This window comes from Melanerpes formicivorus, unplaced genomic scaffold (genome assembly GCF_026170545.1).
Source record: "Melanerpes formicivorus ecotype bairdi unplaced genomic scaffold, bMelFor1.0.p_v2 SCAF_59, whole genome shotgun sequence".
In the NCBI taxonomy this organism is placed as follows: Eukaryota; Metazoa; Chordata; class Aves; order Piciformes; family Picidae; genus Melanerpes; species Melanerpes formicivorus.
The window spans coordinates 2,316,868-2,341,759 of record NW_027142411.1 but is presented as its reverse complement, the minus strand read 5'-3'; the positions used below and the strand labels follow the sequence as shown (position 1 = coordinate 2,341,759).

Genomic DNA, 24,892 nt, shown 5'->3' with positions numbered 1-24,892 from the left:
AAAAAGAGAAAAAAAAATACAAAAACAATGTGAAATTTTTAGACTCCAGCTTGCTGAGTTCCATCAGTTTTTAGCGTTGTTGTGCAAAACTAGATATATGCCTAGATCAACCTGCCAGAATCAAGCCTGCATCAACCATCGGTGTGTTCATGTGAGTTTTGGCCTTAATCTGCCAAACCTGAGACTTTAGTCTGCCATTAGAATCCCATACTCATCTCATGCATTACGCTTGCTATTTTGTCTTAGCAACAATGAACTATAACTGTTTCGAAAGACTATGAAAAAGAGACGTTATATTAATAAAAAAAAAACCCTGCATGCTGGTCATGTATGGTATAATTATTTTTTTTTTTTCCTTTTGCTTGGAAATGGACTTTTGGAGACTCTTATGGCATGGCATTCATCCTTTTGTTTTATTGCCTCATCACTTTTTTGGGTTGAAAGCAAAAAAGTGCAACCTTTGATCTTCCTCCTCCTCTTCCTCCCCATTAAAGTTTGCATCTGCTCTAAAACTGCTTTGAGTTACTCAAAACTTCAGACTTCCTTTTAAATGCACTGAAGCATTCCCTCTCAAAAAAAAAAAACCAACAACAAACAAACAAATCACCCTGCCAGGATGGATTTTCATAACCTAATGTGGCAAAAAAAAATAAAATAATAAAAGAAGTATATATATATATATATAAAAAAATAAACCACAAAAAGAACTTTGGAAATGTGTTCAAAAGCAAAATTCACATCCCACTCGAGGGGGGGACATTGACACCATGCTGTTGCCTAAAACAGTCTAAACATTAATTTTAAGTGTTCTGCCCCATTATTATTATTATTAATAATAATTATATATTATTTTTTTTCCTTTTGCATTTGGTCATTGTCAAATGTGGAATGCTCTGGGTTCCTAGTATATAATTTAATTCTAGTTTCTGTCATCTGTTAGCCCAGTTAAAAATGTATGCTACAGATAAAGGAATGTTATAGATAAATTTGAAAGAGTTAGGTCTGTTTAGATGTAGATTTTTTTTTTTTGTTGTTCCTTTTTTTTTTATTATTATTATTTTTTAAAGATTGATGCACTAAATTGTTTACTGTCGTGATGTAAAGGGGGGTAGAATTTGCAATGGGACTGTTTTAAAAAGTAGTTTATGCAGCATGTGCTTGCAACTTAAAATATAAGTTGGGTATATGTAGTCCTTGCTATACCACTGACTGTATTTGAAAACCAAAGTATTAAAAGGGGGGAGGCACCCCTGTTTATATCTCTAGGGGTATTTTACATTCAAAATGTATGGGTTTGGGGGGGGGGGTGTTTTGTTTTGGTGGGTGGGTTGTTGGTTGGTTGTTTTTATTTTTTTTTTTTTGGTTGGTTTTTGTTTTGTTTTGTTTGTTTGTTTGTTTGTTTTCGAAATTGAAGTATTTGGGACTGAATTGCACTAAGATATAACCTGCAAGCATATAATACAACAACAACAGCAACAAAAAAAAAGAGAATACCACCAAAACAACAGCAGCAACAAATTCTGAACCTGTTTAGAACGCTAATGCAATTTCTGCAGTTACAAAGATGGCATTACTGCACAGTTTTAAAATGATGCAGATTTTTTTACAGTTGTATTGTGGTGCAGAACTGGATTTTTTTTCTGTAACTTCAACAACAACAACAACAACAAAAAAATATTCCACAGTTTTAAAGGCAATAATCAGTAAATTTTATTTTCAGGGACTGATATCCTGTCTTTAAAAAAGAAAAAAAAAAAAAAAAGAAAAAAAAAAGAAAATAAAAAAAAGGAGAAAAAAAAAAAGAGAAAAAATGGAAAGTGAATCTTACCACAATAAATATAAAAAAATCTTGTCAGTTACTTTTTTTCTTTTACATATTTTGCTGTGCAAAATTGTTTTATATCTTGAGTTACTAACTAACCACGTGTGATGTTCCTATGTGCTTTTCTTTCATTTTCAACTCTATGGTTATATCAAAAGAGAGAATAATCTACAATAATAAACTGCATTTTTTTGATTCCGTACTCAGTTTCTTAGTCTGTAGTAGTTCAAAGTTCCATGACTCCCAGAGCAGTACTTCAGCGTGCTGCCCGGCGAAGGGGTGATGCTGGTGCGAGAGCTGGACTCAATAATACTCAGGAGGGGAGAAAGGAGAAGGGATAGCTCCATGTGAAATGGAAAATTGTCGCCTGCTAGAAGTCAAGTTCTCATCCAGGTAGATGAAGAATGTGAGCTCGCAGGGGCTGCTTCTGGCTTCTCAGGATTGCAGTGAGCTCGGTTTCAGTGACTCAGATCATCCCACCAGGTTTTAGAAGATCTCAAAGGGGAGGTCTGCTTAAAAACCTGATGACACGATAAGGCCCAATATTTTGATTGTTTTATGATGGAGTGAAGTGAAAGGGAAGACTTCACATCCTCTTATCATCTGATCCCAGCTAAGCATGCTTGTCTCTAGTAAGAGATGACACTGCATCAGGCTTGGCTTGTCACAGAGCCACTTAATGCCAGATCGAAAGATTTTTTTGCCATTTGGGTCCATACTGCCTCCTTTTTTCCTTTCTTTGGTTTTTTTCCCCCTTCTTCTTTCCTTTGCCCTGTGGTTTTCTTCTTCCTTTCCCCTCCCCCGCCCCCCCCTTTGTTTCTTTCTTGTTTGTTTGTTTGTTTGAGTTTTTTTTTGCTACAGGCCTTAGAAAGTCCAGAGAACTAAGAAGCAGAGAAAAAGAAAATTCAGAGGACTTCAACTTTTAAGAGTTATTTGTTCTAAACAATCTATCCCAAGGGCTAATGTGCTAGAAATGTTCAGGTCTCCAAGCCCCTCTTCACTTCAGTTCTCTATGTCAAAGGGCATTCTACCCAGTTGGTTTAAAGCCACTTTCCCTGAGAGCCTCCAGTGTCCTTTTGCAGAGTCCTCTCCTGTTCTTTGAATGGGATTATCTGCCCAGTTTACTTGAGAAGCAGAGGCCTCTTCACAGGATGCACCAGCCCCTCTAGAATGGGGAGTTTTATCTCCAGACTCAGGCTCATTAGCCCAGCACTTTTTTTTCTACTTTGTATTTTTCTTCCCCTGCTGTTGTTGCAACTGCTTCCCAGCTGTAAGGTCATCCCTCCCGGTCACTGGTGGCACTGAAAGGAGGGGACCTGTTGCTGTTCTTCTGCTTTGCTGGTCCAGCCCACTTCTTGGACTCCATCCTGCCCTTTGTGCTGGGGTCAGGGTGCAGCCAAGAGCCCCCCCCTGCAGTGCCTGTGCCCATGAGAGCCTGTGTCAATGGGCACTGGGTGCTGCTGGACATCAGCCTGCTCCCACAGAGGTCCCTGTGGAGTGGATGGACACCCGATCCTGCCATGAGTGACAGCAGGTGTCGGTGGCCATGGTCCCTGATGCTGCACCTTGCCTCTCCCCTGCACTAGGGCACCAACCTGCCCTTTGGCATCTGACCTGCTGTTGCACCAGGGTTTGAGTAATGGTTCAAGCTCCAGATTCTGGTTAATTCGAGTTCCATTTTCTGGTTAATGTGTAATCTGTGGGTAAACTGCTTGCTATTGGCCGAGCAAAGATTTATCTCCTCTCATAAAGACAGGGCTGGTTTTATTTCTTCCACCTCCCTTTCCCTGGTTGAGCCTTTACTGATGCCCAGATTTTTTTTGCAGGGGGTGACTTAGAGGCTTTGCTGCCGCCCTACTGAGAGCTCCCAAAGGAGCTCTGCCTTAAGGAAGGGAAAGGATGAAGCCTTTCTTTGGCAAAGTCCCAGGGAAGCCAGGCTGCAGCCCCTGAGGCCATGAAGCCTCAAGCCCCTGCAACGGGACCCACTTTTGGTCCAGCCTCATCCTCTCATTCCTTGTCTACTCCAGGTTTCCTCACAGGCAAAGTCAGGAGCAGGCATTGGGATTTTAAAAATACTGCAAACTGACTGAGTAGTGCAGAGCAAGGGGAGCACTGGTGCCCCCCTGAAGTGTCTTCCTTTTTTTTAGAGGGAAAAAAACCCCTACCACCCTGTTTGAACAGCAATAAGAGGAATGCTTCCTAGAAATAGACTGAGTGCAAAAGGGAAAATTCCCATCACACACCTAAGCTGAGAGGGGAAAAAAGGTTCTTTGCCAGTCTGGTCTCGTTGCGACACATGCTATCTTGCTTTGCAAATGTTAAGAAGCTTAGGCTGCACTTGAATTTCAGCCTGAAGCACACCAACTGCTCAGGTGAAGGGGAAAAAAAATAAAAAGGTTCACATTTTCATGTTCACTAAAACAAAGCAAGTATTGGGGTTCTTGGTATGAATCATTGCAGGGGAGCGCCCACCTTTGCCGCAGGACTGCTTGCTGAGGACTAATTGGAACCGCTCTGCTCTGAATAACCTACATTCATTAATCACTCCTCACTTGACTCTGGCCTCAATCCTGCTCCCATTGAGGTCGGAGGTGCAATCCCCTGAGGATTTCAAAGGGGACCAGGACCCTGCTGTTCTTCTGCAGGTACCTCTCCCTCTAAAGCGGGGGGACGCTGCCTGCGCTTGGCAATTGTCTGTCCAAAGGCGTGCACGGGCTTACTTTCCCCATCACTAACTGCATCCTATTTCTCTCATAGTCCTATAGTGCTTTCCCTTTAGCAACTACGTTACAACAAACTTTCCTGTGTCTGGTGCCGAGAGATACAGGCGCAGAGAGTGGCCCTTTGCTGGCTGGGAAATGGTGTGCACTATGTCTCGGCCCCTTCCTCCCTCCTCATCCCACCTCACACTTAAGCCTTTTTTTATTCCCCACCCCTGAAATGAAACACAACCCTCTCCCCAACCTCCAGGTTCTGCTGAGCAGAGTCCAAGAGTATTTTTGTGTTTGTGCTGCAGCAGGCTCCTCGCTTGAGAAGTGTCATCCTGGAGCACATCCTAAAAAATAGAGGGGAGAAGCGAGGGAAGTAGCCCAGTCACACCAGTGTGTGTTTATTCCTTGAACCATTTCTCGGCATCTCTGGGCAGGTGCTGCACGAGAAACGCCCGTTTGCAAATGGAGCCGTGAGAGCTTCCATTTATTAGAAAGTCTTCGTTACCCTTTTGAAACAAAAATGCCTGTGCTGAATCAAAATGCCACTTGAAAACTACCCCCACGCAAAGCATGGCAGCAAATTTTTAGCTTAAAAAATGAACTTTCCCAGCTCTTTTATTTCCTTTCCCTTCCGAAAGCTTTCACGCAGCTGTTTCCTCCCCCTGCCTCTGCGTAGTGTGTAGGAAGTTCTTGATCTAGAATCATTCATAATTTTAATGCCAATTTCTATTTGACATAATATACTAATATCAGATCGAGAGTGTAGCTGCTTCCTGGATTTAGGGAGGAAATGATGCATATATCAGAATTATCTGCTCAGATGCCAGAACTACATTGGTGTCATTTCAGCATGTGTTGCATTGAAAGGAAATCCTCTATATTTATTACTCCGATCATCAGAGGAGCTAAATGGACCCACTGTTTCTGACACCTGTTCAGATGGCTGAATTTAAAATTTCACACAGAAAAAAAAAAAAAACAAAAAAGAAACAAAAAAAAATCTGACATGTTAGGAATTAAGATTTTCTTTTAAAACAAAATTTCTTCCCTTCTTTCCAAATCGCTGTGTCGTGAGCGGCTGCCGTGAGGCTTGGGCATTCCAGGGGCAGCTATGGAGAGCGGGATAGATTCTGTTTGCTCAGCCAGGACAGAACCCAATCCTGCTTGTACATGCACACACATACAAGCTGTCTGTAGTCAAATGTTTCAGCTCCCTGCTTTAAGTGCAGGTCTCGGTATGAATAACACGAGGTAGCACACTCCAGGACATGACAGAGGTGAGCGGCGGTTGAGAGAATTGGTCTTTTTGCAAGGTAGCCAAGCACTCAGCCACTTCACACCTTTAAGGCTCCTCTAATGAAATTTTCGGGCACAGCAGATACAAATCAATAGATTAAAATACTGTACCCTCTGCCGCGTCTAAGTCTTGACTGCCTGAAATTGTGGGGGAGGACTGAGAATAACATTTGTCACTCTCCGAGGGCTGAGTGCATTCAGATTTCTGAGCTCTAAGCCAACACGATGCAAAAATAGTCCAGGATGTGACTTAACTTTTCAAACGAAAAGCAAAAGGCCAGGGATCGGTGTAACAGCAGATAGGCAGCTCCAGCCCCAGCTATCTTCCACCTCATCAGGGTGACCCGGCACAGTGTGGGAACGTCTCGGAGGCCCTGATGCAAGTCGCCTGTATCTTGTTGCTCTCTGAAATAATATTTTTCTCTCACTGTTGCTGTACTCACTTCCTCCCCCCCCCAAAAAAAAAAAAAAGCTTTCAAACCTGAGAGAGTTCAGATGCAGCAGAACAGCTCAGGCCTATAGCCGTGGAGCAGCAAGTTACAGGGATGGGGATTGCCCTGCCTCTCTCCATGCCCCGTTTGAAGCCCTGTGGACTTTGTGACAGGAGTTCCCTCATTTATTTGATTTTGGTTTTTTTTTTTTCCTTAAATCTGTCTCTATGAGATGTCTTGCATGGAGGGAATCAAAGCAAGAGCAGAAGTGTGCTAGAAGTGGTGTTTCTGCACCAGGCAGAAAAAAAAATGACCCAGCGAAGAACAAATCGAGCAGTGTCTTCAAGTTTCCAGCGGGGGTAGGGAACGGCGTGCCCCTCGTTGCCGCTCTCAATTGTTAATTCATAAAGAAGCAGAGTCCTGAAAAACGCGCCCAGCAGCTTGTCCCCAGTTAAAGCAGAAATGTCAGTGGCAGCATACGGAGGCGTTAAGGCTCAGCACCATTTCAGCGCAAGCTCTGGCATCTCCCTGCCCCATACCCCTGGGTTTCAGTGTTAAAACTTCGGTGGCCTCGAGGGCGGTGGGGTGTTGGGGACAGCGCGGTGCAAAGCGCCGTGGGGACACACGCTCTTGCCTCCCCGCCCAGCATCTGCCTTGATTGTGGGTAACAGCACACGTAGGGTGAATTTTGTTACCAAGCTTCGTTTGCCCACTTCCACCACCTTGAAAATAAGCTGGACCAGGGCGGGGGGTGGGGAGGGGTGGTGGTGTCTATATAAGGGTGTAAAACCCCCCCTCATCTTTCCCTGGTTAGTTCCCCATCAGCATCACTGCGGGAAACCTGCCTTGCAATCATGGCCCACAGCTGCGGCGGCAGGGCAGGTGGTACCGGGCTCGGTAAGGGGCTGCGCCGTGACCGGCCAGGCTGCTCTGGACGCCACGTTGGGGACACAGGCCTGCCCTGTCCCCGCGCACACGCACACCCCCCGGCCGCGGGCACAGAGCTGCTCACACGCGGACACGGTTCGGAGGCTGCCCCTGCCCCGGGTCCCACCACAGCCAGGGGCCGGGGAGGACAGGGAGCCGGGCGGGGAGCGGGAGGGACGGGGAAGGGTGACGGCAGCGTCCTTTGTTTGTTTGTTTGCCTGTTTGTTTGTTTTAAATTTCAATTCCTGGAGCAAAAGGGGAGGCTATGCGTAACTAAAGGATCCGTCCGTGCATCCAAAGCTTAGCTCCGATGTCACCCCAGCGGCTGCAGCTGGCTGACCGTCCCCTAGGTATGTCCAGAGCACTTCCCCTGGGATTGTGTTCAAGTCTTTTTCCTTTTTCTTTTCTTCTAATTATTCTTCTTTTTTTTAAAAAAAAATAATTTATTCTTTAACTTTTCCTTTCGTTTTTTTCTCCCCCCCCCCCTTCTTTTTGTCTTTATTCTTTTTCTCCCCCCCTTTCCTGTTGGATCTCACTCTCTTTGCCTTTCTCTTTTCTTTTGCTTAATTGTTCTCCTTCATTTTCCTTTTTCCTTATTTTTTTTTTCTTGTCACCTGTGCTCACATGGAGACTAATCTAAACCCCACTTCAATCAAAGGGAGCTTTTTAAATGATATTTTGGATCAGGCCCTGAGATCTCTGCAGGGAGCAAGATGGGAGGGGGAAGGGTTTTACATTTCCTAGCACCTAAAGAATCTGAATTACAGAGAGCATTGCTTTCTGAGGCTGTTCCCCAAATCTATGTGGATGCATCTCAGATTGCATGTATGATTAAGCTTAAAAAGCCTTAAAGCAGGCACAGTCACTTCCAGCAGCCTGAACCCTGCTTCTCCAGTTTTGAAACAGAAGTTCTTGCAAAAGCCTTGACAGTGGGCTGCCAAGATGCTGAAAGTGATGGGGATAGAATCAGGTTTATCAGCTCGTAAGGCTGTGTTGCTCCCCACTGCAAACGGCTCCTTCTTATTCAAACACTTGGAGCTATTGTGGTAAAACTGTAGTTACAAGGAACATGAGCCCCAAAGTGAACCAAGCAAGACTTAGTATTTCCCCTCCCCCCTGACAACTGCTTCCAAATTCTCTGATGAAATGATTTTAATACGTAGGAAGAGCTGCTGGAGCCTGCAATGCGATTCAGTGTTATGTGGTGTGGGATGAACAGATTTTCCTTTCTGTAGGGTTTCCTCCTGCAAAGTCATTGTAGAGGAGGGAGTACTGTAAGATTAAATCTGGTTAAAATACTATATTCATGTCACAGCAGATACGGTCTCCAGACTGTGCACAGTCTTTCAGTTTGCTTTATTGTGAAATCCTTTTCAACTGTGCAGTATAGAGTAAAAAAACTTAGTGAAGTATAACTCTCTTACGCAACCTCTGTCAGATAAAACAAAGGAAAGTGATCAGCCATCTTGAATTAATACATTTGCTTGGTGTCTCTCTGGCTGCCTTCACACTGTCTTACTTTCTTTGACTCTTTCCTTGTTAATAAACTGATAGTTAAATAAAGTGGCTAAATGAATCAATGCACCTTGCTGGTGAAAGTGGGTTGGTGTCATTCTCTTTCAGGTCTCCTGTGATGGGGCTGAAGGGTTGTGGTTTTAGAGCAGGGATGGCCAGGGCAACAGCTGAGACTGCTGAAAGCACGCTGACCGCGTTGCTTTCTGGATGCTCTTCAGGTGTGAGGCTTGAGTACCTATTCCTCTCAGCCCCATGCATTAATAACAGGATGGATTCACCAACTGGCGTGAAAGCAGAGGTCATCTTGAGGAAAATTACACCAAAGGTCTGCAGGAGTCATTTGCTTTAAGAGATCCTGGGCTGTGTGCCAAGTATTGCATTTAAGGAAGCACCATCCCCTTTCTCAAAAAAACCCCAACCAACCAAAAAGAAACAAAATCCAAAACCAAAGCAGAAGGAAAGGAGAGTGCCGGGACCACTTCCATCAGCCTGTCCCACCTTTGGGTGAAACATGGGAGAGGGCTCATTCAGCTGGCATCAAACATGCAGTAGACTTTGTTTTCAAAGCTGCAGGACTGATCTGGAATCAAAGTGCTGCAGAAGTGCCTATAGTTTGTCTTGCCTTTGCGGTTGGGGTTTTTTTTTGTTCAACCGGATCAGACATGTGGTGTATCCTCGCTCTGGATACACTGTACAGATAGAATAAATGGATGGAGCTGAAGCATTCCTGCAGGCAGTTTATAGAAAATATATGTGTCTGCCTGTATGTGGCACACTCAGGGGGAGAAACTGTGAGGGACCCAACAAAAATATCCATATTGAAGAGATGTGGATTGACTCGCTGACTTATCTCACTTATCGTACAAAGACTTGCCTCTATGTTGAGTTTTTTTTTTTAATTAGGTTTTAAATATGTGTTGACAGGATGAATTTTTACAGTGTGAGTAACCGCAGGGAGAAAATGACAGCTCTGCTTTTGTTGTTAAACTACTGTCGGGGAAATAATGGAGTGCGTACCGAAATTGATTATTATTTTGCCAATTACATCGGTGCGGCTGGTAACAATCATTAAGAAAGAACTACAGAAGGCTGCACACTTTCTGGTCTTAGGAGTTGATATTTACTGGTGAGGCAAAAAAAAAAAGAGGGGTGATTTTAATTTGTCAGGAAGAGCCTCCTGTTAATAATGTGAAGCAAGGAGGGGATGGTGTGAGCTGGAAATGTTTCTCTTCAAACCGTTCATTTCTTCTTCGCTCACTCCCAGCTGATAAAACAGTAGAAGAGGCTTTCTCAGTTGAATTCTGGGTTCTGAATACAAAAAGTCCTATTCTCTACCGCGGTGGCATGGCAGGGATGTTTTACAGTGTTAAAAATTCCTTTTAATAACGGCTTATTTTTAATATATTTACTAAATTAGGTACCCGAGAGAGTCCTCCACAACGGTGATGTGAAACTCCGTTACCTGAGGTCGAAAAAAAATTAATAAAAAAGGTATGTTTTCCTTTTCATTAGCAATTTCACATATTTCAGCAGGGGTGGCAATCTTGCTGCTTTGGTTTTTTTTTTTTTCCTTTACTGCTAAGATGGTGCTTTTTGGTCCAGCCCCGGGGAGCTGTGGTGCAGTTTCCTGGGCTTCCCAATGAGGCTGGCTTTCAGGTGCCTCCAAGAACCATTTGCAATGATGAGGCTTTGTACTTTTGTCAGCCAGGCAGCTCTCCCGTGTCCCACAACTCATAGATAATCCTTTGCAAATGTTTTCTTTCTTTTTCTTCAAATGCTAGCGTTCAGACATCGGCTATGGGGATTAAGGATGGGTCTTCTGAAGATCTCCTTCAGATCTCGATGAAAATCATGAGGCTGTTAGACAACTTCTGTACTTACAAATTACAATAGAGTTTCTTCCACAGCAGTGCTTTCCTCTGGAAATTCATGTTCATTTAGTCTGTCAGCATGGACTAAAGAGTACACTGCTAATGAAAATGTGGGAATTAAGCTTTCAGTCCCTTCCCTGCTACACTCAAACAGGCAACTTTAATTTTTTTATGTTTAGTGGAATTTGATTTTTATTGACCTTGACTATAAAAAAAAAAAGTACTAAGTGGCTTCAGTGAGCACCGAGGTTGCAATGACAGATTCCTGTGTGCAGTCTTCTTTCTGAAACCTCCTCCTTCAGTTAGGAGCACAGGCTGCCAGTGCAGCCTACCACACTTGGATCAACAGGTTCATGCTAATAGAAGATAACTGATTATTTTATATATATATATATATTAATTTGTGGAGTTAAACTTGGTTTATTCTTTATTTGGTTTTATTTTTCAATTATTTAACATTCAAGTGAGGAGAGGGAAGATGTAACTGATGCTCTGGACTCTATGTCATATGGCACCAAGGGAGTTTTTGTTAGTGTATAGGCTGCAGGAGTACTCTTCTCAAGGAGCACCAGAACGGGTTCATTTTTGCTCCTGATGCTCCTCTTGCATCCCTGAGGATCACCCCGGGTAGGATTTTGCCTGCAGTGCATTTTTTTTCCCCCTCTCTGTCTTTCAGCACTGTAAGTGAGAGGGAAACCAGACCACTTGGATTTCTTTTTTTTGTTGTTGTGAGAGTTTAAAGCACAACATGCAATTGTTTTTTGGCAAGAGCAGAGCTGAGTTGTGGCTGAGCTTAAGTGAATACATTAGGTATGTATTTTCAGGGCAAAGGGGCAGCACCTTTTCTGTCACCATGTTTCTAGTGTAATGGGTTTAATTTCAGTAATTGCCTTTCATGATTCCTGTAGTTTATATATCTGACTGCTCAGTTTGTATAAATATCAGAAGTGGTAGATGTTCTTGTTATCCACATAATACAAAAGCAAAGGGTATTCCTAATGGACATGTGATCTCAGGCCTCACTTAGCCTGCAGCTCTCCAGGACAGTTCCTTGCACCTTCCTTCCAATATTTTATGGTTGCACTTTCATGTGTTATAGGAAAAAAAAAACCCTACCCTAAATCAACCTCCAAAAAGCAGCAGCAAAATCTGTTACCTTTAAGCAAATGGCTACTGGGTCTCGGAAGAGTTAACAAACTCTTATGGCAAGGTTCAGACAGTTCTGCCCCCGATGGTAATATTTCATCTAAGGTTACTGTTGGGAGAGAAATCAAATTTCAGCTGTGAACATGATTGACAAGTGAAAGCCAGAAAGAGAAAGACATCTGGTCAGATGGGGAATTTGGGAAGGAGAAGGACAATTCAGGGAAGTGTCTCTGTGATATTAGGAATAATAAGCTGAGATATGAAAACTTCAGTCCTCCAACGCTGTCTGGAAGTGTACTTACTTGGTATTCATGGTGGTAGCTTGGTTAGGGGAATTTAGGACTGGACATTTATAGCAGTGGACAGTAGTCATCGTGGTCTAACTTAGTAACTGGACTCCTTTGAAGAAATCGTGTTATTTTTGGCATACTTTTAGCATTTTAAGGCAATTCATTTTATGAGTGTGGCTGGAATATTTGGTGGCTGCTGGTTAAGAGGTTTTCACCATAATGTCTTTCACGAGTAAGATGGCAGCAGGGTTTGTCGAGGTCAGTCTGTGGTGGCACTTCCTACCCTTGAGCCTGGGGGTACTGCTGGGATTTTGCACATAAGCACTGCAGGATGGAATTTGTGTTTATGATATATGCTGTTACATCAACAAGAAAATTAGTTGCTAGCCCATAAAGTACCATCAAGACTACATTGTGGTATTTTACAGGGCTACTGTTGTATTCCAAGGGCTGTGTGTTGGCTTATTTCATCTCCTAATACCTACATTACCCAAGGCATACCTCTTCCTTCTTCAGTGTGCATCCATCCTCCAGCATCATGGAACCTACAGGAACAAAATATCTCTCTGGTACTTTCCTGATCAGCATGATGATGTTGGACAGTGGGATTTGGTTCTGGCTTTCTCTTAAATGAAGTGTGAGAAAGATAATCTGGTAGGTTTTATTGTTGTATGTAATGGTGTTTCAAAGAGGCCCCGAAGGACTTTAATCCATTGTGGAAATGGTGGACCCTGGGATCTAAACTGCATCCTGCCTCTATCTCAGGTGAGAAGAAAGGTCCTGGGTGAGCTCCTGGCCTCACTGCAGGCTTTGGTAAAATCCCTGTTGAGTTCCTGGGGCCCACAGTTCTGCCACAAAGGGAATGCCTACAAGAGAGGTTGTGCTAATAAAAAGCCAGCTCTGAACTCATACCGTGGTAGCTGTGCTGTGAATTCCCTGGATGGATGTTCTTATTTGGGAATAAGGGTGGATTTTCCTCACCCAGTGTAGCTTGGGCTGCTTTCAAAATAAAATAAATGAAGCAGGAAAATCCACTCTCGCTGTGGAGCAGGAGTGTCCACCCAGGGAATGGAGAGCACTGCGGGATGGTTTACTACATAATTTCCCCATATGGATGAGCCCTAAAACTAAGGGGAGAATAAGGAGCAGTAAAGAACAGAAATGGATTTTCTGTTCCTTTTCCAGTTTACCTCTAAGACCTCTCACACAGGGGAAATCATGGCACTCCTAAAGTATACATTTACTTACTTTTCACTGCTGTTTCCGCATTCACACATGCATTTTTGAGAGAGATTTGTGCTTTGTGCAGGACTTTTTGCATCCTCATAGCATTCAGGTGTACTTTTGATGTGCAATCAAGTCAGACTGTAGTTTGTGACATCAGTTTTCCTTTTCAGGGCAACAGCCTCTGATGTCCAACTACCTGACTTCACTAGACCTTGTCACCTGAGTTTTATTCTCAGAGGATGCATCTGATAAGGCTGGAAATTTCAGTGGAGAAGTGCAGAAATAAGGAAATTTCTTTCTGTAGAAATTATTTTTAGCTTCCTGCTGATGAATTAGTGCTGCCTTTAAAATGTCTTTATTTTCCAAAGCTGATATCAAGCTAACTTCCACAAAATATTCTTGGCAAGCTTCCCGTTGCAGTCAATGGGAGCCTTGTATGCATTTTAGAAGCAGATGTGCTATATTAAGTCTAAATGAGGATCTTCTGTTTCAGATGGGATGCAATATATTATTCTTGATTAAAAAAATTGGGTGGTAACCTCTCTTCCCCCTTCCTTTTCTCTCCCCAAACACACTTTGTGCAGGTCTTTTTACATAGGCAAAACCCCCATTCTCCTGTGTTTTTGAAAAGGCACAACTTCACTGTCCCTCAAACTCTTTTCTAGCTCGTTCCTATGAATTTAAAGTATAAAAGCATCTCAGGTCTTGATGAGTGAAGAAAGATTGCATGCTGTATGTGACAGCTTTTTCTCTCCCCGGATTCCCAGCACAGTAATTTTAATAGTTTTCCCTGTGTTTAGAACAGGCCCTGAAATATTCTCCCAGTGATGTGCCATTTAGCTTTGTTGTTTAGCTCTAATAGAGGATTTTAAGTGGAGTGCTTAAAAAAAAAAGATGAAATTCAAAATTGAAATATTTTTAACATCTCTTCTGGCTTTTCTAATTTGTGCCACTTATAAAATGATTCACACTGTACCAAAATACAGGAGATTGATGAGACAGGAAAAGTACTGATTTAACATCGCACATATAAAATTACTTCTCAGGCTTCCACATATAGTCCCAATGTTTGGAGAGTGAAGAAACTGGGAGCTGGGAGTTACAGTCTGACTCACTTGTGAGACTTTGACCCAGTTATTTGATTCTAGATTCAGCAAAATACTGAAGCACTTTAAACTCCTTATCTTAAGTTTCTTCTAAAGGTCTGTTACCGTTGAGCTCTCTGTATCTCAGTTTACACAGTTATAAACCTAGGTAATTAATTCTTACCTTCTAGGCTTTTGTGGGAGTTTGAAAAAATAACTGTAATGTTCCTTAAAGCCTTTTAATGAAAGCTGGTGTATTGAAGTACTTGTCACTCACCTGAGTTCATACCCTAGGATGAGAAATGGGTGGTGTCATCCCGTGCACCATCTCTGCCAGGATGAGAATTTAGTCTCCCAAGTGTGCCAGGCCAGGGCTGCACAGATTGGGTGCTTCAGGAGCTGGTAATTTTCTGAATTGCACATAATTTAGCCTTACCCTGCTGCTGAATGAGTTCAGAATGTAGGCAGTCAGGATTCAGTTATGTGCTCCTTCTCTCTCTGAAACACAGTGTATCCTTAATACCCATACCTGCACACACCTCTGTGGAATAACCCTTGTGCACCTGCGAGACACCCAGAGGTCAGGCTGCCCTTGTCCTTCCTCCCCTTCCTGCCATTGCCTTTATTTCCCAAGGTTTGAGCCGTTATCATGCAGCAGTTGTGCAGCTTTTCTTCTGTCCTCAAATGTTTATTGTTTGCCTCCCACTTCCTCGATCTTTAACGGAGTCCTCAGCTGTAAATTTGCTAACCATAAAGATTTTTGCTTGAAATGTTTTGAAAATGCCATGGGAAAAGACTAGAAAGAAAAAAGAAGGGGGCAAGTCTGTGAACACCATGCTGTGCCATGCTCCAGCATTGCACTTCCACGGGAAAGATAATAAAGATATTAGCACTCATATAATTTCAGATAGGAAATGAAACCAGACATGAAAGAAACACTGGCTCCAGCTGTTGAGTGGGAATCAAACTAGCTATGGGAATTACAGGTACTGTCACCGGAGACAGCCTGACTTCTGAGGAATGACCTCAGGTGTAGGAGCTTGCTGTGGCCCCTTGCAGATATTAACACCTAATTAACAATCTGTGAGAGCATCCTACGTCTTAATCACCAGTGAGGTGAGAATGACAATCACAAGGAGGAGAAGGAGAAGGGAAATGGTAATTTTGCCTCTGCACGCTCCATCTAATAACCATGGTTATTCAGATGCGGCTAAATGCGATTTCCTTTTAGTCATTTCTGCCTGTTGGAAGGCACAGTAAGTTCATTTGCTAGCAGGTAGGCAGCGGAGGTGAGAATTGAATTGATCTGAGATACTCTGAAAAATTGACCCCGAGGTCATTCCTAGTTTAAATTGGGAAGTAAAGCTGAGCTTATGTCTTCCCTTTCTTCTCTCCCCTCTCACTGCTCCTCCTCTTTTACTGTTTCCAGGCATGTTAGTCTGTACTGTGTAATTATTTAAACATACTCTGATGGTGGGGAGCCCTGTTGCCTCAAAGTTAATCAAAATAAAGACAGCTTTTGTTAGTGGTGATAGGTAATTAAATAGCTGGCTTGGTGTTGTGCAGAGGCATTTTGCTGTGTTATCAGTGGCCCAGAGCTAGGCTCCCCAGCACTTCTCCACACAGACCAGCCCGTTGAGGTCACCAAGATTAAGACCCAGGCTAAATTAATGAAAGGAAGGCAGGTGTGAATCCATGTAAGTGACTAGCAAGGCCAGACTGTATAAGGAGAAGGGTGCCCAGTAGTGTATTCAGAGTTTCCCAGAGGAATAGAATAGAATAGGAAGGGCTGTTTCTCTGTGAACTGGTACATGTTTTAAAGAGGAGGCATTTCTCCCTCATGCCCACGATTTTCTGGCTGTGGTTTTAGGCAAGAACAGCTGTGAGTGTAGATGGGAACCACCCATTTACCAAATTAAAGGTCCAGTGTGGGCTTCCAGGGCCAAATTCTCTCCTGATTACCTGGTGTTAACCTCTCAGGGGCATGGAAAGGCTCTGAACTTAGACCTTTACCAGGCTGGTGCTAGTGAAAAGCAAGCAAGAAAGTCAAACAAAGACCAGATTTGCTCAATCCCACCAAAACTGTGGCAGGAGTAGCTTCCTTGGGCTCTGTGGTAATGCTCCACCTTGCTTTTACATCACTTGGGCAGGATCTGTTGGAGTTCTAATGTAATGCCTTTAATGGATGCTTTTGTGTGCTCCAAACAGCTTCCACTTCCAAACAGTTTTACAACAGAGTTAAAACGAGGGGCAGGCAGGGAGTGAGGAATACATCTGTAGGCACGTCTTGTAGAGATTATTCTGCGTTGGTTGTACCTGCAGCTCTGCCTTGCCCTGCTTAGGAACAATGTCTTTCCCTATCGCTTGGACCCACATTATATTCTAATGAGGAGAGAATGGCAAAGCGGTGTCAGCAGTCTGTTAACCACTTAGCTTCCATGGAAACTCTCCATCGTTTTGTTCCCCATGACAAGAGATAATCTCTGTGTTTTATGTTCTGCTCACTTCTTCAGCCCCTTTAGCTTTGTTTTCACGTGTTGGCCTTGCACTAAAAAATATAACTTGACATCTTGTGTCTCCTCAGCTAAAAAGGTATCAGTTCCTGGACTTAATGTCAGCTGTACCCAGATCAAAGGCAAGAAACATAAAAGTTGACATATATTATTTATTTCCTGGTTTACATCAACAGTGTTTCTCTCTACCCTTTTGTGTCGTTCTTGCTGATGTTTTGCCCATAATGTTGTGCTCGCTTCTCCAAAGTGTTTGTCCCCTCCAGACAAATATTCATGTTAATGCAATCCATCAGCAGTTAACAAATGCCAGCTCGCTTGGCGCTTCCCCAGTACCCAAAACCCTCATTGTTTTTGCAGGACTCTATGGGTGTGAGAAGAATGCAGGATCGGGCCCTTGGGAGGGAATCTGGGAGCTAGAGACTTTCTCCCTCAGCCCTAGAAATGCATGGGGTCGGCTGGAGCAGCAGCCTGGGGCGCTGGTGCAGGAAGTGGGAGATGCTGCATTCTCTCCCTGCAGTGTGAGCTGCTGCAGATGCAAGGCGAATGCAAGGCTTTGAGGGTAACAAAAGCTCAAAAGAAAGATTTTATTATTTTTTTTCCCCCCAGTTGTTTGGCTGTGTCTTGTTGTCTTTTTGTAAACTACTTTCCCTGTCTTTCTTGCCTGCCTTTGCAGTTCTGAGCGAGTAATACAGGATCTGACTTTTAATTGCAGCCAGAAAATCATCTGAGATCATTCAGAAACGCTTCTCCAACCTGTGCATCCCTCTAACCACTCAGTTTAGTGTAAAACTTTCCTTCCTTTCCCTTTTTTGTCAACAACTGTGGCAGGTTTTACTTCCCAAGTCATAGAATCAGCTGAAATGCTGAGTCTGATTTTTTTTGCCCCCTACCCTCCCTCCCATGAGTTATTTTCTTTCCTGCAAAGAAAATAATAATGCTTGAGAAAGATACTTGGGATTTCCCCTCCTGCCCCCCCCCCCCCTTTTCTTTCTTTGTCTTCTTTTGTTTAGTTTGGTATTATAATAAAGCTTGCTGACAATTGTCAAATGTTCATTCTAGCAAAGAAATGCTGGGAGGGTATAGCCCTGCTGTACAGCCGGCAGCAGTAATTTGCAGCGCTCCTTAGAGCTCGGCGATTCCGCCGACGTCTGTCGCTTTACTCTTACTTTAAAATTTAATTGAGATCAGGCAATCAAGTGTCTCCAATATTTTTATTTATTTATTTATATATATATTTTATATATATATTTTTTTTTTTTTGCCTCTTCAGGCTGCCATAAAAGCCACTTATAATTTATAATCAAAGTTTGGTGTCGTTAAACTAAACTGTAAAACTGACTTGAGGGTTTCGGCCATAAAATAAATGCATGATAAATATTACAATGGGGCTTGAGTGGCACAGCTGACAGCAGCACAGTGACTACATAGATACACTTGCCTATGGATTGTATTTTTTTTGGGGGGGGGGGGGGGGTGTGGTGGTGTATACATTTAACTCCAGAGATAAGAAAGATCTGAAGGCTAGATAACTAGCATGTATCCTTTCTTGGTAGCATCGAAGGCTGAGATAGATTCATAGCCCGAGCAGTGATTTTAAATGCAAAATGAAGTGTTAATTTATTAAATTCATTTATGCATCAACATTATTTTTATGCCTTTCTTTATATATTTTTTTTTTTTCCTGTAATATGGAGCAGTGTTGAATTCATTCTGGGTATTTTTTTTTTCCCCCTGTCTGTTGACTGTAGTGCTGCTTTGCTTAGATTTTTTTTTTTCTAACAAGGCAGCTCATTTAGAAAGAAATGTTTATGTGAAGTGCTTGTCAGTTGGCATTTTTACTGGTGTGCTAACCCAAAGGTAAAATATAAAGGCACGTCTTTTCCTTGCTGGCTTGTTGCTACTAGAAGGGTTCCTCCCTTGTTAGCTTGATAAATAATTTTACTAGCGGGAATCTGCTGAATTTTTATGCTTGCTGTCTATTTTCTGCTTGCTGCAAATAAATTCCAGCACTCAGAGGGCACTAAAACTCCAAACACATGGTATTTTCCCATTTTTTTTTATTTTTTTGGTTGCTGGTTGCCTCAAATATTTATTTCATCTGGTGTTTTTAATTAAAATACTTTTTCTTTTTAACCAAAAAAAAATGGGGAATTTTTTTTTTTAAACAAACAAAAAAAATATTGAAATGAACCCTCAAGGTTTGTCATTATTTCCAAGTGAAGATGGTGATTTTTCTTAAGTCCAGATTGTACTTAATATTAAGGGTTTAAATTGCACATTATCACAGGTGCACGAAATGCGTAGTGTCAAATCAGTCATCACTCCCAACTACCTAATAGTTTTCAGATCAAGTGCAAGGATGATTTCTTGAGGTATCCATTTGGGTTTTTATCCTTTTTTGTTTTTTAACAATTTATTCTGTGCTCTTCAGTTTTCCCAGTTTATAATCAAGAAAGCTAAATTGATTGCAAATTAAATCTTGTAGCTCAGTGAGAGAGGGCAGCCAAAAGGTTTAGAGGTTTAGGTTATGGCAGAAAAATAAAGTTTGCAAGAAATTGAACTGGGGAGGGCACAGTGGAAGAGGCTTTAGTTTGCTTTTGAAACTTTCTGAAGTATAAATTGAGGTGGTTTGGGTTTTTTTGTTGGTTTTGTGTTTTGTTTTTTTTCCAGATATTGAAGCTTTATGCATTTGAAAATTGAATTTAATTTAAGCAAGCAAGAAAAAAACCCCCAAAAGCCTCTGCTTCCCCCTCGTAGCAAACTCTGCGTGGCAGAGGGTGCATTGGCTCTGTTGCACATCTGGAGGCTCACTTCTCCTTGGCAGCACATCCTGAAGCAGTGTCCTTGCATTTCCTGGGTTTAGGGGGCTTTGCAGACTTGAGTGGATTCAGGAGCTGGGTTTTGCTGGCTTTTTTTTCCTCCTTCAGTAGTGCCAGTGTTTAGGTCTGAGGTCATTCCCTCCTGCTATGCTCATGGGTGCTGATGGGAGGGAACAGATGTGTTGGTTTTTTATTTTTTCCCCTTTTTTTTGGTTGTTTTTAATTTTTGCTAGGAAGAGGATTGCTTCCTGTGGTTTCTGTGGGGCAGTGCCACATCTTCCCAAACAGCTGCAGGGCTGTAGCCAGCATAGCTTCCTTGTGCATCTGCAGGGTTCAGGGGGGTGAGCAGCTGAAATACTTGGATGCAGGCGAGTTACACTGCTGGCCCCATCTGGTCTGGTTGATTGGATAGGGCTGGGTGCTAGGTTGGGCTGGATGATCTTGGAGGTCTCTTCCAGTCTGGTTGATTCTATGATTCATGCCCACGGTCCTCACCATGAAAAGCCTGGCTTGGTGCAGGGGGGCTGAGCAGCCTGTCCTGTCCAGACATTGCCTCAAACAGCACAAAGCCACATACTCTTGAAAATACCAGGCAAATCCACTCAAAATGTTAGGATTATTTACATATTTTGAGCACAAAGCAATTCTCAAGCTTTGGCCCAATTTCTGACATTCTTACACCAACCACACTCCCATTCGTTTACTTATTTCCATATGAAGTAGGTGACAGATGTGAGTGGTGTAAGCCTGTGGTGCAGCCTGGCTGCCCTGCAGGCACCAGCCTTTTCATTTATGTGAGCACGTCCCAAATCATGTAAGTGGGTGGTGGGAAGAACTGATGTACCAGCACTGAACAGATAAGGGAAAAGCTTGGGCAGTGGGCAAAATTACCCTTGGGGGCCTGGACATACAAAATCATGAATGAAATAGGACTACAAGAAGTCTCAGGAGGTGACGTGATCCACCCATGCACCACAAGGCAGGGGCAGACAGACTTACATTATCCCTGACAGCTATTTGCATAACCTGCCTTTAAAGCTCCCCATGGAGAGCCTGACATCTTGCTGGCAGACCTTCACCACTGTCCCTTCTCAAAAGCATTTCTCCTTGTCTAACCTGTGGCAGGAGCCCCTTGCATCCTGGGCACCACAGGCAGGGAGCACAGCCCATCCCTTTCCTCTTTGCACTGACCCTTTGCATATTTGAAGGCTGTTGTTATGGCTTGCTGCAGCCTCCTTTTCTCTAGACTGAACAACTCCCTAGTTTCCCCTCTTTCTTCATAGGTTGTGGTCGCAACTTTGTTACTTAATATCTTGTCTAAAGAGTCCACGTGTAGTAAACTTACTAGAATTCAGTTTACCTGTGCTGAGCAGGACTGTGAGGATGATGCCTGGAGGCTTTACAACATCTGAAAGGGGAATAGTTTAATTCTCAACTCTGATAATTTTGCTTCTGTGGCGTGGAGGGTAAGGAACATTTCTTTACCTGGGAGTGTTAACTGCTGTCTCCCTATGGATTTATCCTGGTAACAGAGTTTACTGACAGGCTTTAAGAAACAAGTTTTGCAATTTTGTGTGTATTTTATATAGTTTAATTTATATGTAACTTATAGAACTTTTAACAATTTTGTACATGAGTAGGAGATAGGAAGCAGCCCTGTGCTTGCAGGCAACACTTCTCTTCAAGGTGTTGCACGAGTTTCATTAACTTCAATATCAGCTGAGCAGCCACATCTACCCTCACGCCTCCTTTTCCATTGCTGCAGCTGCCAGTCAGTTCCAGTGTTTTTAGAGCTTCCAGCGTCAGTGTAGGTTTGAGTAGATCCAGTTTGGTGACAGAAGGAAATGTTCCCCAAAGTGCCACAGCTGAATATGGACTGGAGAGTTTTTCAGCCGTTTGCACTGACCTGGGCTTTGTTCTTTGGAAAAGACATTAGTGCTCTCCCAATGAAGGTTTGCTTTGCTGCTTGGAAAGAACAAGGGGAAACAAGGGCTGCTAATTCTGCTTTTCTCCTTGCCTTCTGGTGTTCTGCCTGGGAGATAGGTGGAGAGATGTCCTGGGGCAAACTAAAGCATTTACTTGCCAGAAAATATTGCCCAAGGATTTGTCTTCTCAGGCTGCTGGTAGAAGCTGCCCTGCAGAGGCATTAACCAGTGTGGCAGAATACTAGGGAGCAGCTCCTGGAGATGGTTTTAGGGTGGTTGTGTTGTGGTTTTGGTTTTTTGGTTTGGTTTTGTTTGTTTGTTTTGACTTCCTGGCTGAAGTCTTAACCAAACCCTGCCTTGACAGGTGCTGACAGGGATGCAGTGGCACACACTGCCACTTCCCCCATGTAGAGCAGGTACCAGTTCTGGAGATGAGATGTTACAGGTTTTACTATTAATGGATGAAGTTTATCCCTGATGGTGGATGACACTCAGGGTATGTACATTCACAATATAACTTAGTGAGGGGAAGATAAAAATGTCCCTCTGAGATGTAAATATCTATGATACCATCTCTCTTGCTTCATCTGAGGTTCCACCTCTGCTTTGTAGCATATAACATCCCCTTTCTGATAAAACCTTTCTTGACATCTCTGTCTCCTCAATGGTCTGTCTTAATTGACTTTAACAGTTATCTCATCCAAAAGGGTAAACTTTCTGTACACCATGAAAGTGTTTGCAGGATCAGGAGAAACAGCTAATAACTCAAGCAGACATTTTAGCCCCAAGTATTTTCTAGCCCTAAAGGAAGATCTCATGGAGAAATACTTGCGTAGCTCAGTTCTGCAGGAAGTAAGATGAGAGTGACCTTGCTGAGCCATTGGTTCAAATCAGAGATGTAGCAGCAGAAGTGAAAGTAGATGCTTCCTTCTACAAAGAATGGAGTGAGGAACCAGCTCTTACCCTGGGGGAAGAGAGAGGAAAATGTATTGTCTTCCTTTCAGTCGTTCATTTTTCTTTGCAAAGTGATTAATGCATTACTATAGCAAATTTATTGTATAGCCTGATTACCACTGCATAATAAATCTAAACAACTGTGACTGTCGTGGTGATAAGGCTGGCATGATTTTTTTTGTCTCCCTTCAAAAGGGTTTATAAGTTAAGCTTAACTTTTAGCTTTCTGCATTTCTGGGGTAAAATTTATTTTGGCCATTACAGCTCTATCTGTTTGAAACTGCACCAGAAGGAAATAAGTTGTTCAAAAGGATGGTTTATTATTGGGAGAGTTTTACCTTCAGTCAATTTGCAAAAGAGACTGAACATCAGCATTAAAATGGAAATGGAGTTCAGGAGAAAATAATAACTCAGTTGTTTAAAAAAAAAAAAAAAAGTTGTAACATTTAAAAGGGACCTTTCAAATATCAAGGATGGACAACCCAATTAAATTAACTGCATTATAGTCACAGCCGTTAACACCTCAGGCTCAGCTTTTCGCGGGCTACCCAGAGTTTGCTCAGGGCTTGTCTCTGCCTGGATGCAGGGAGCTGCAGGAAGCAGAGCTTGTGACTAATTAGAGCCATTTTCTCTGAATTAGAGGGGAATTGGTACTCCAGCCCTAGTGCTGAACCAGAGCCTGAATGGGGTTGGGAGGGATCTCCTAACCCTGTGGGCACCATCCACTGCCCAGGCGCTGCTTCACTCTGGCACTAGGGACCTAGAGATTGGTTGTGTCTATTTCCTTCCCCCTGTCTGGGGATGCTCCTCTTTGCTGAAGGAGTTCATGGATGTTCTGCCAGAATGGTATGGCAAGGACTACTCTTGTGAGAACATCCAGTCTTTGGAGGGCTTGATATGAAAAGAGGTCTGGATGCATTCCTGCGTGACCTGTGCTAGCTTCTATGGTCTTGCTCTGTCAGGGAGGTTGGACTCGATGATCTTTGGAGGTCCCTTCCAACCCCTAACATCCTGTGAGCCTGTGGTCTTGTAGACAGCTGTGTGGGTGTGTGTTTGGGTTCTGCTTCTTCCTTCAGCAAGAAGGTACCAGTGCAAGATAATAACAGGGTGTGTTAGTTGCAGAGGAGCTTCCATGTCTTGGGTTTTCTCCTCCTAGCTGTGCTTATCTCTTTTGCTCTCCAGAGACTGCTGCCCACCACCGTGGCTCTCAGTCTCTTCTTCAGACCATTCAGGCATCTGGTAATAGGTTGGACCTGATGATCTCTGAGGTCTTTTTCAGCCTGGTTGATTCTGTGATCTTTGTAAATCTTGGTCCATTCTTGCTTTGTTTTCCTGCTGCCCTTCACAAAATCTGGGAGCAAGGCAGAGTGTAGCCAATGTAGTTGGTAAAAAAACTCATCTGATTCCCGAGCTGAGTGACAGCTCTAAGTTATAAGCTGCAAATTGGTTCCAAAACAGTGCAGGTGAAATTTCTTGTGTAGTTGCATGAATTTTGTGATGTAAAGCATGACTGGAAACAGATCATGAGTCACTGCAGACTTGACTAAAGCCTGTAGCAGCCAACCTCTGGGAACAATGCATTTGGATTGGGAGCTCCAGAGTAATTGTTCTTTTTGTAGTGAGGACATGTGAAGGTGGCAAAGGTGACAATCCATTCTCTAGCCTCTCAAACACCCATGCTATGTCTTTGTGAAGGAGGTATCTTAATTTTCCATCTTTGAAGACCTCCTGCCTCTCAAACTCTTTGTTTCCACAGGTGTGTTTTTGATGGCCATGAATAGAAGTGATCCCCTAGGGTAGTTGTGAGGTGGTTGGAAAAGCTTTTAATTTCCAGTAGCCAGGTGACACTATGACCGTATGCAGTCATCAGTGTCGCTTGATTTGGACTGGCAGTACTGGAGTTTAGGTCTGGGGAACTGAATTCAACCTAAGACATTAAAGCTTTCAGCCAGGACTGGCACTAAATGGTAGCTTATTTTCAAAAAGTTAAATGTCTTTGTCTGATTTTAAGTCCTTGGACTCCTGAGTAATTATTTTTTCCCTTCTCTCACTTTTCCTCAGGTTACATTGTACACTGTCTTGAAGCCAGTAGTGTTCCAAGGGTCTCTATTTAGATATGAACAACTTCTTTCTGAGTAAATTAAGAAGAAAGTTACTTGGTACAATCTGGTACAATCATGCAGGGGGCAGGGAACCCTAAAGCTTTTGCACAGGCTTTCAAGGGCTTAAAAGCTGCTTTTTATTTTCTTTCCCCCTTACCCTGGATATGTTGAACATCTTGAAAATAAACCAGAGTGTTTCAAAAGAGAAGATAGATGTGTCTGTTCAGATAGGCGTTGCATTTGGAGTCGGTGCCTCTG

General features: G+C 43.0%; 1 protein-coding gene across 6 annotated transcripts in view; it reads left to right on the top strand.

Annotated features, from left to right (window-relative positions):
• MAF (MAF bZIP transcription factor) overlaps nucleotides 1–24,892 on the top strand; it is a 680,268-nt gene that overhangs the window by 479,870 nt on the left and 175,506 nt on the right. For 4 of the 6 annotated variants that reach the window (XR_010990178.1, XM_068161626.1, XM_068161624.1 and 1 more), the window contains one exon: nucleotides 10,120–10,193. The exons of 1 other annotated variant lie outside the window; for it this stretch is intronic. Coding sequence is in view for 4 of the 5 variants with exons in the window: in XM_068161626.1 (XP_068017727.1) it covers nucleotides 10,120–10,153 (34 nt within the window). In the remaining variant the exon portion in view is untranslated. Of the gene's footprint in view, nucleotides 1–10,119; nucleotides 10,194–12,525; nucleotides 12,596–24,892 lie in introns of those variants that run through there. One more of the 6 variants, XM_068161625.1, reaches the window with a different exon arrangement.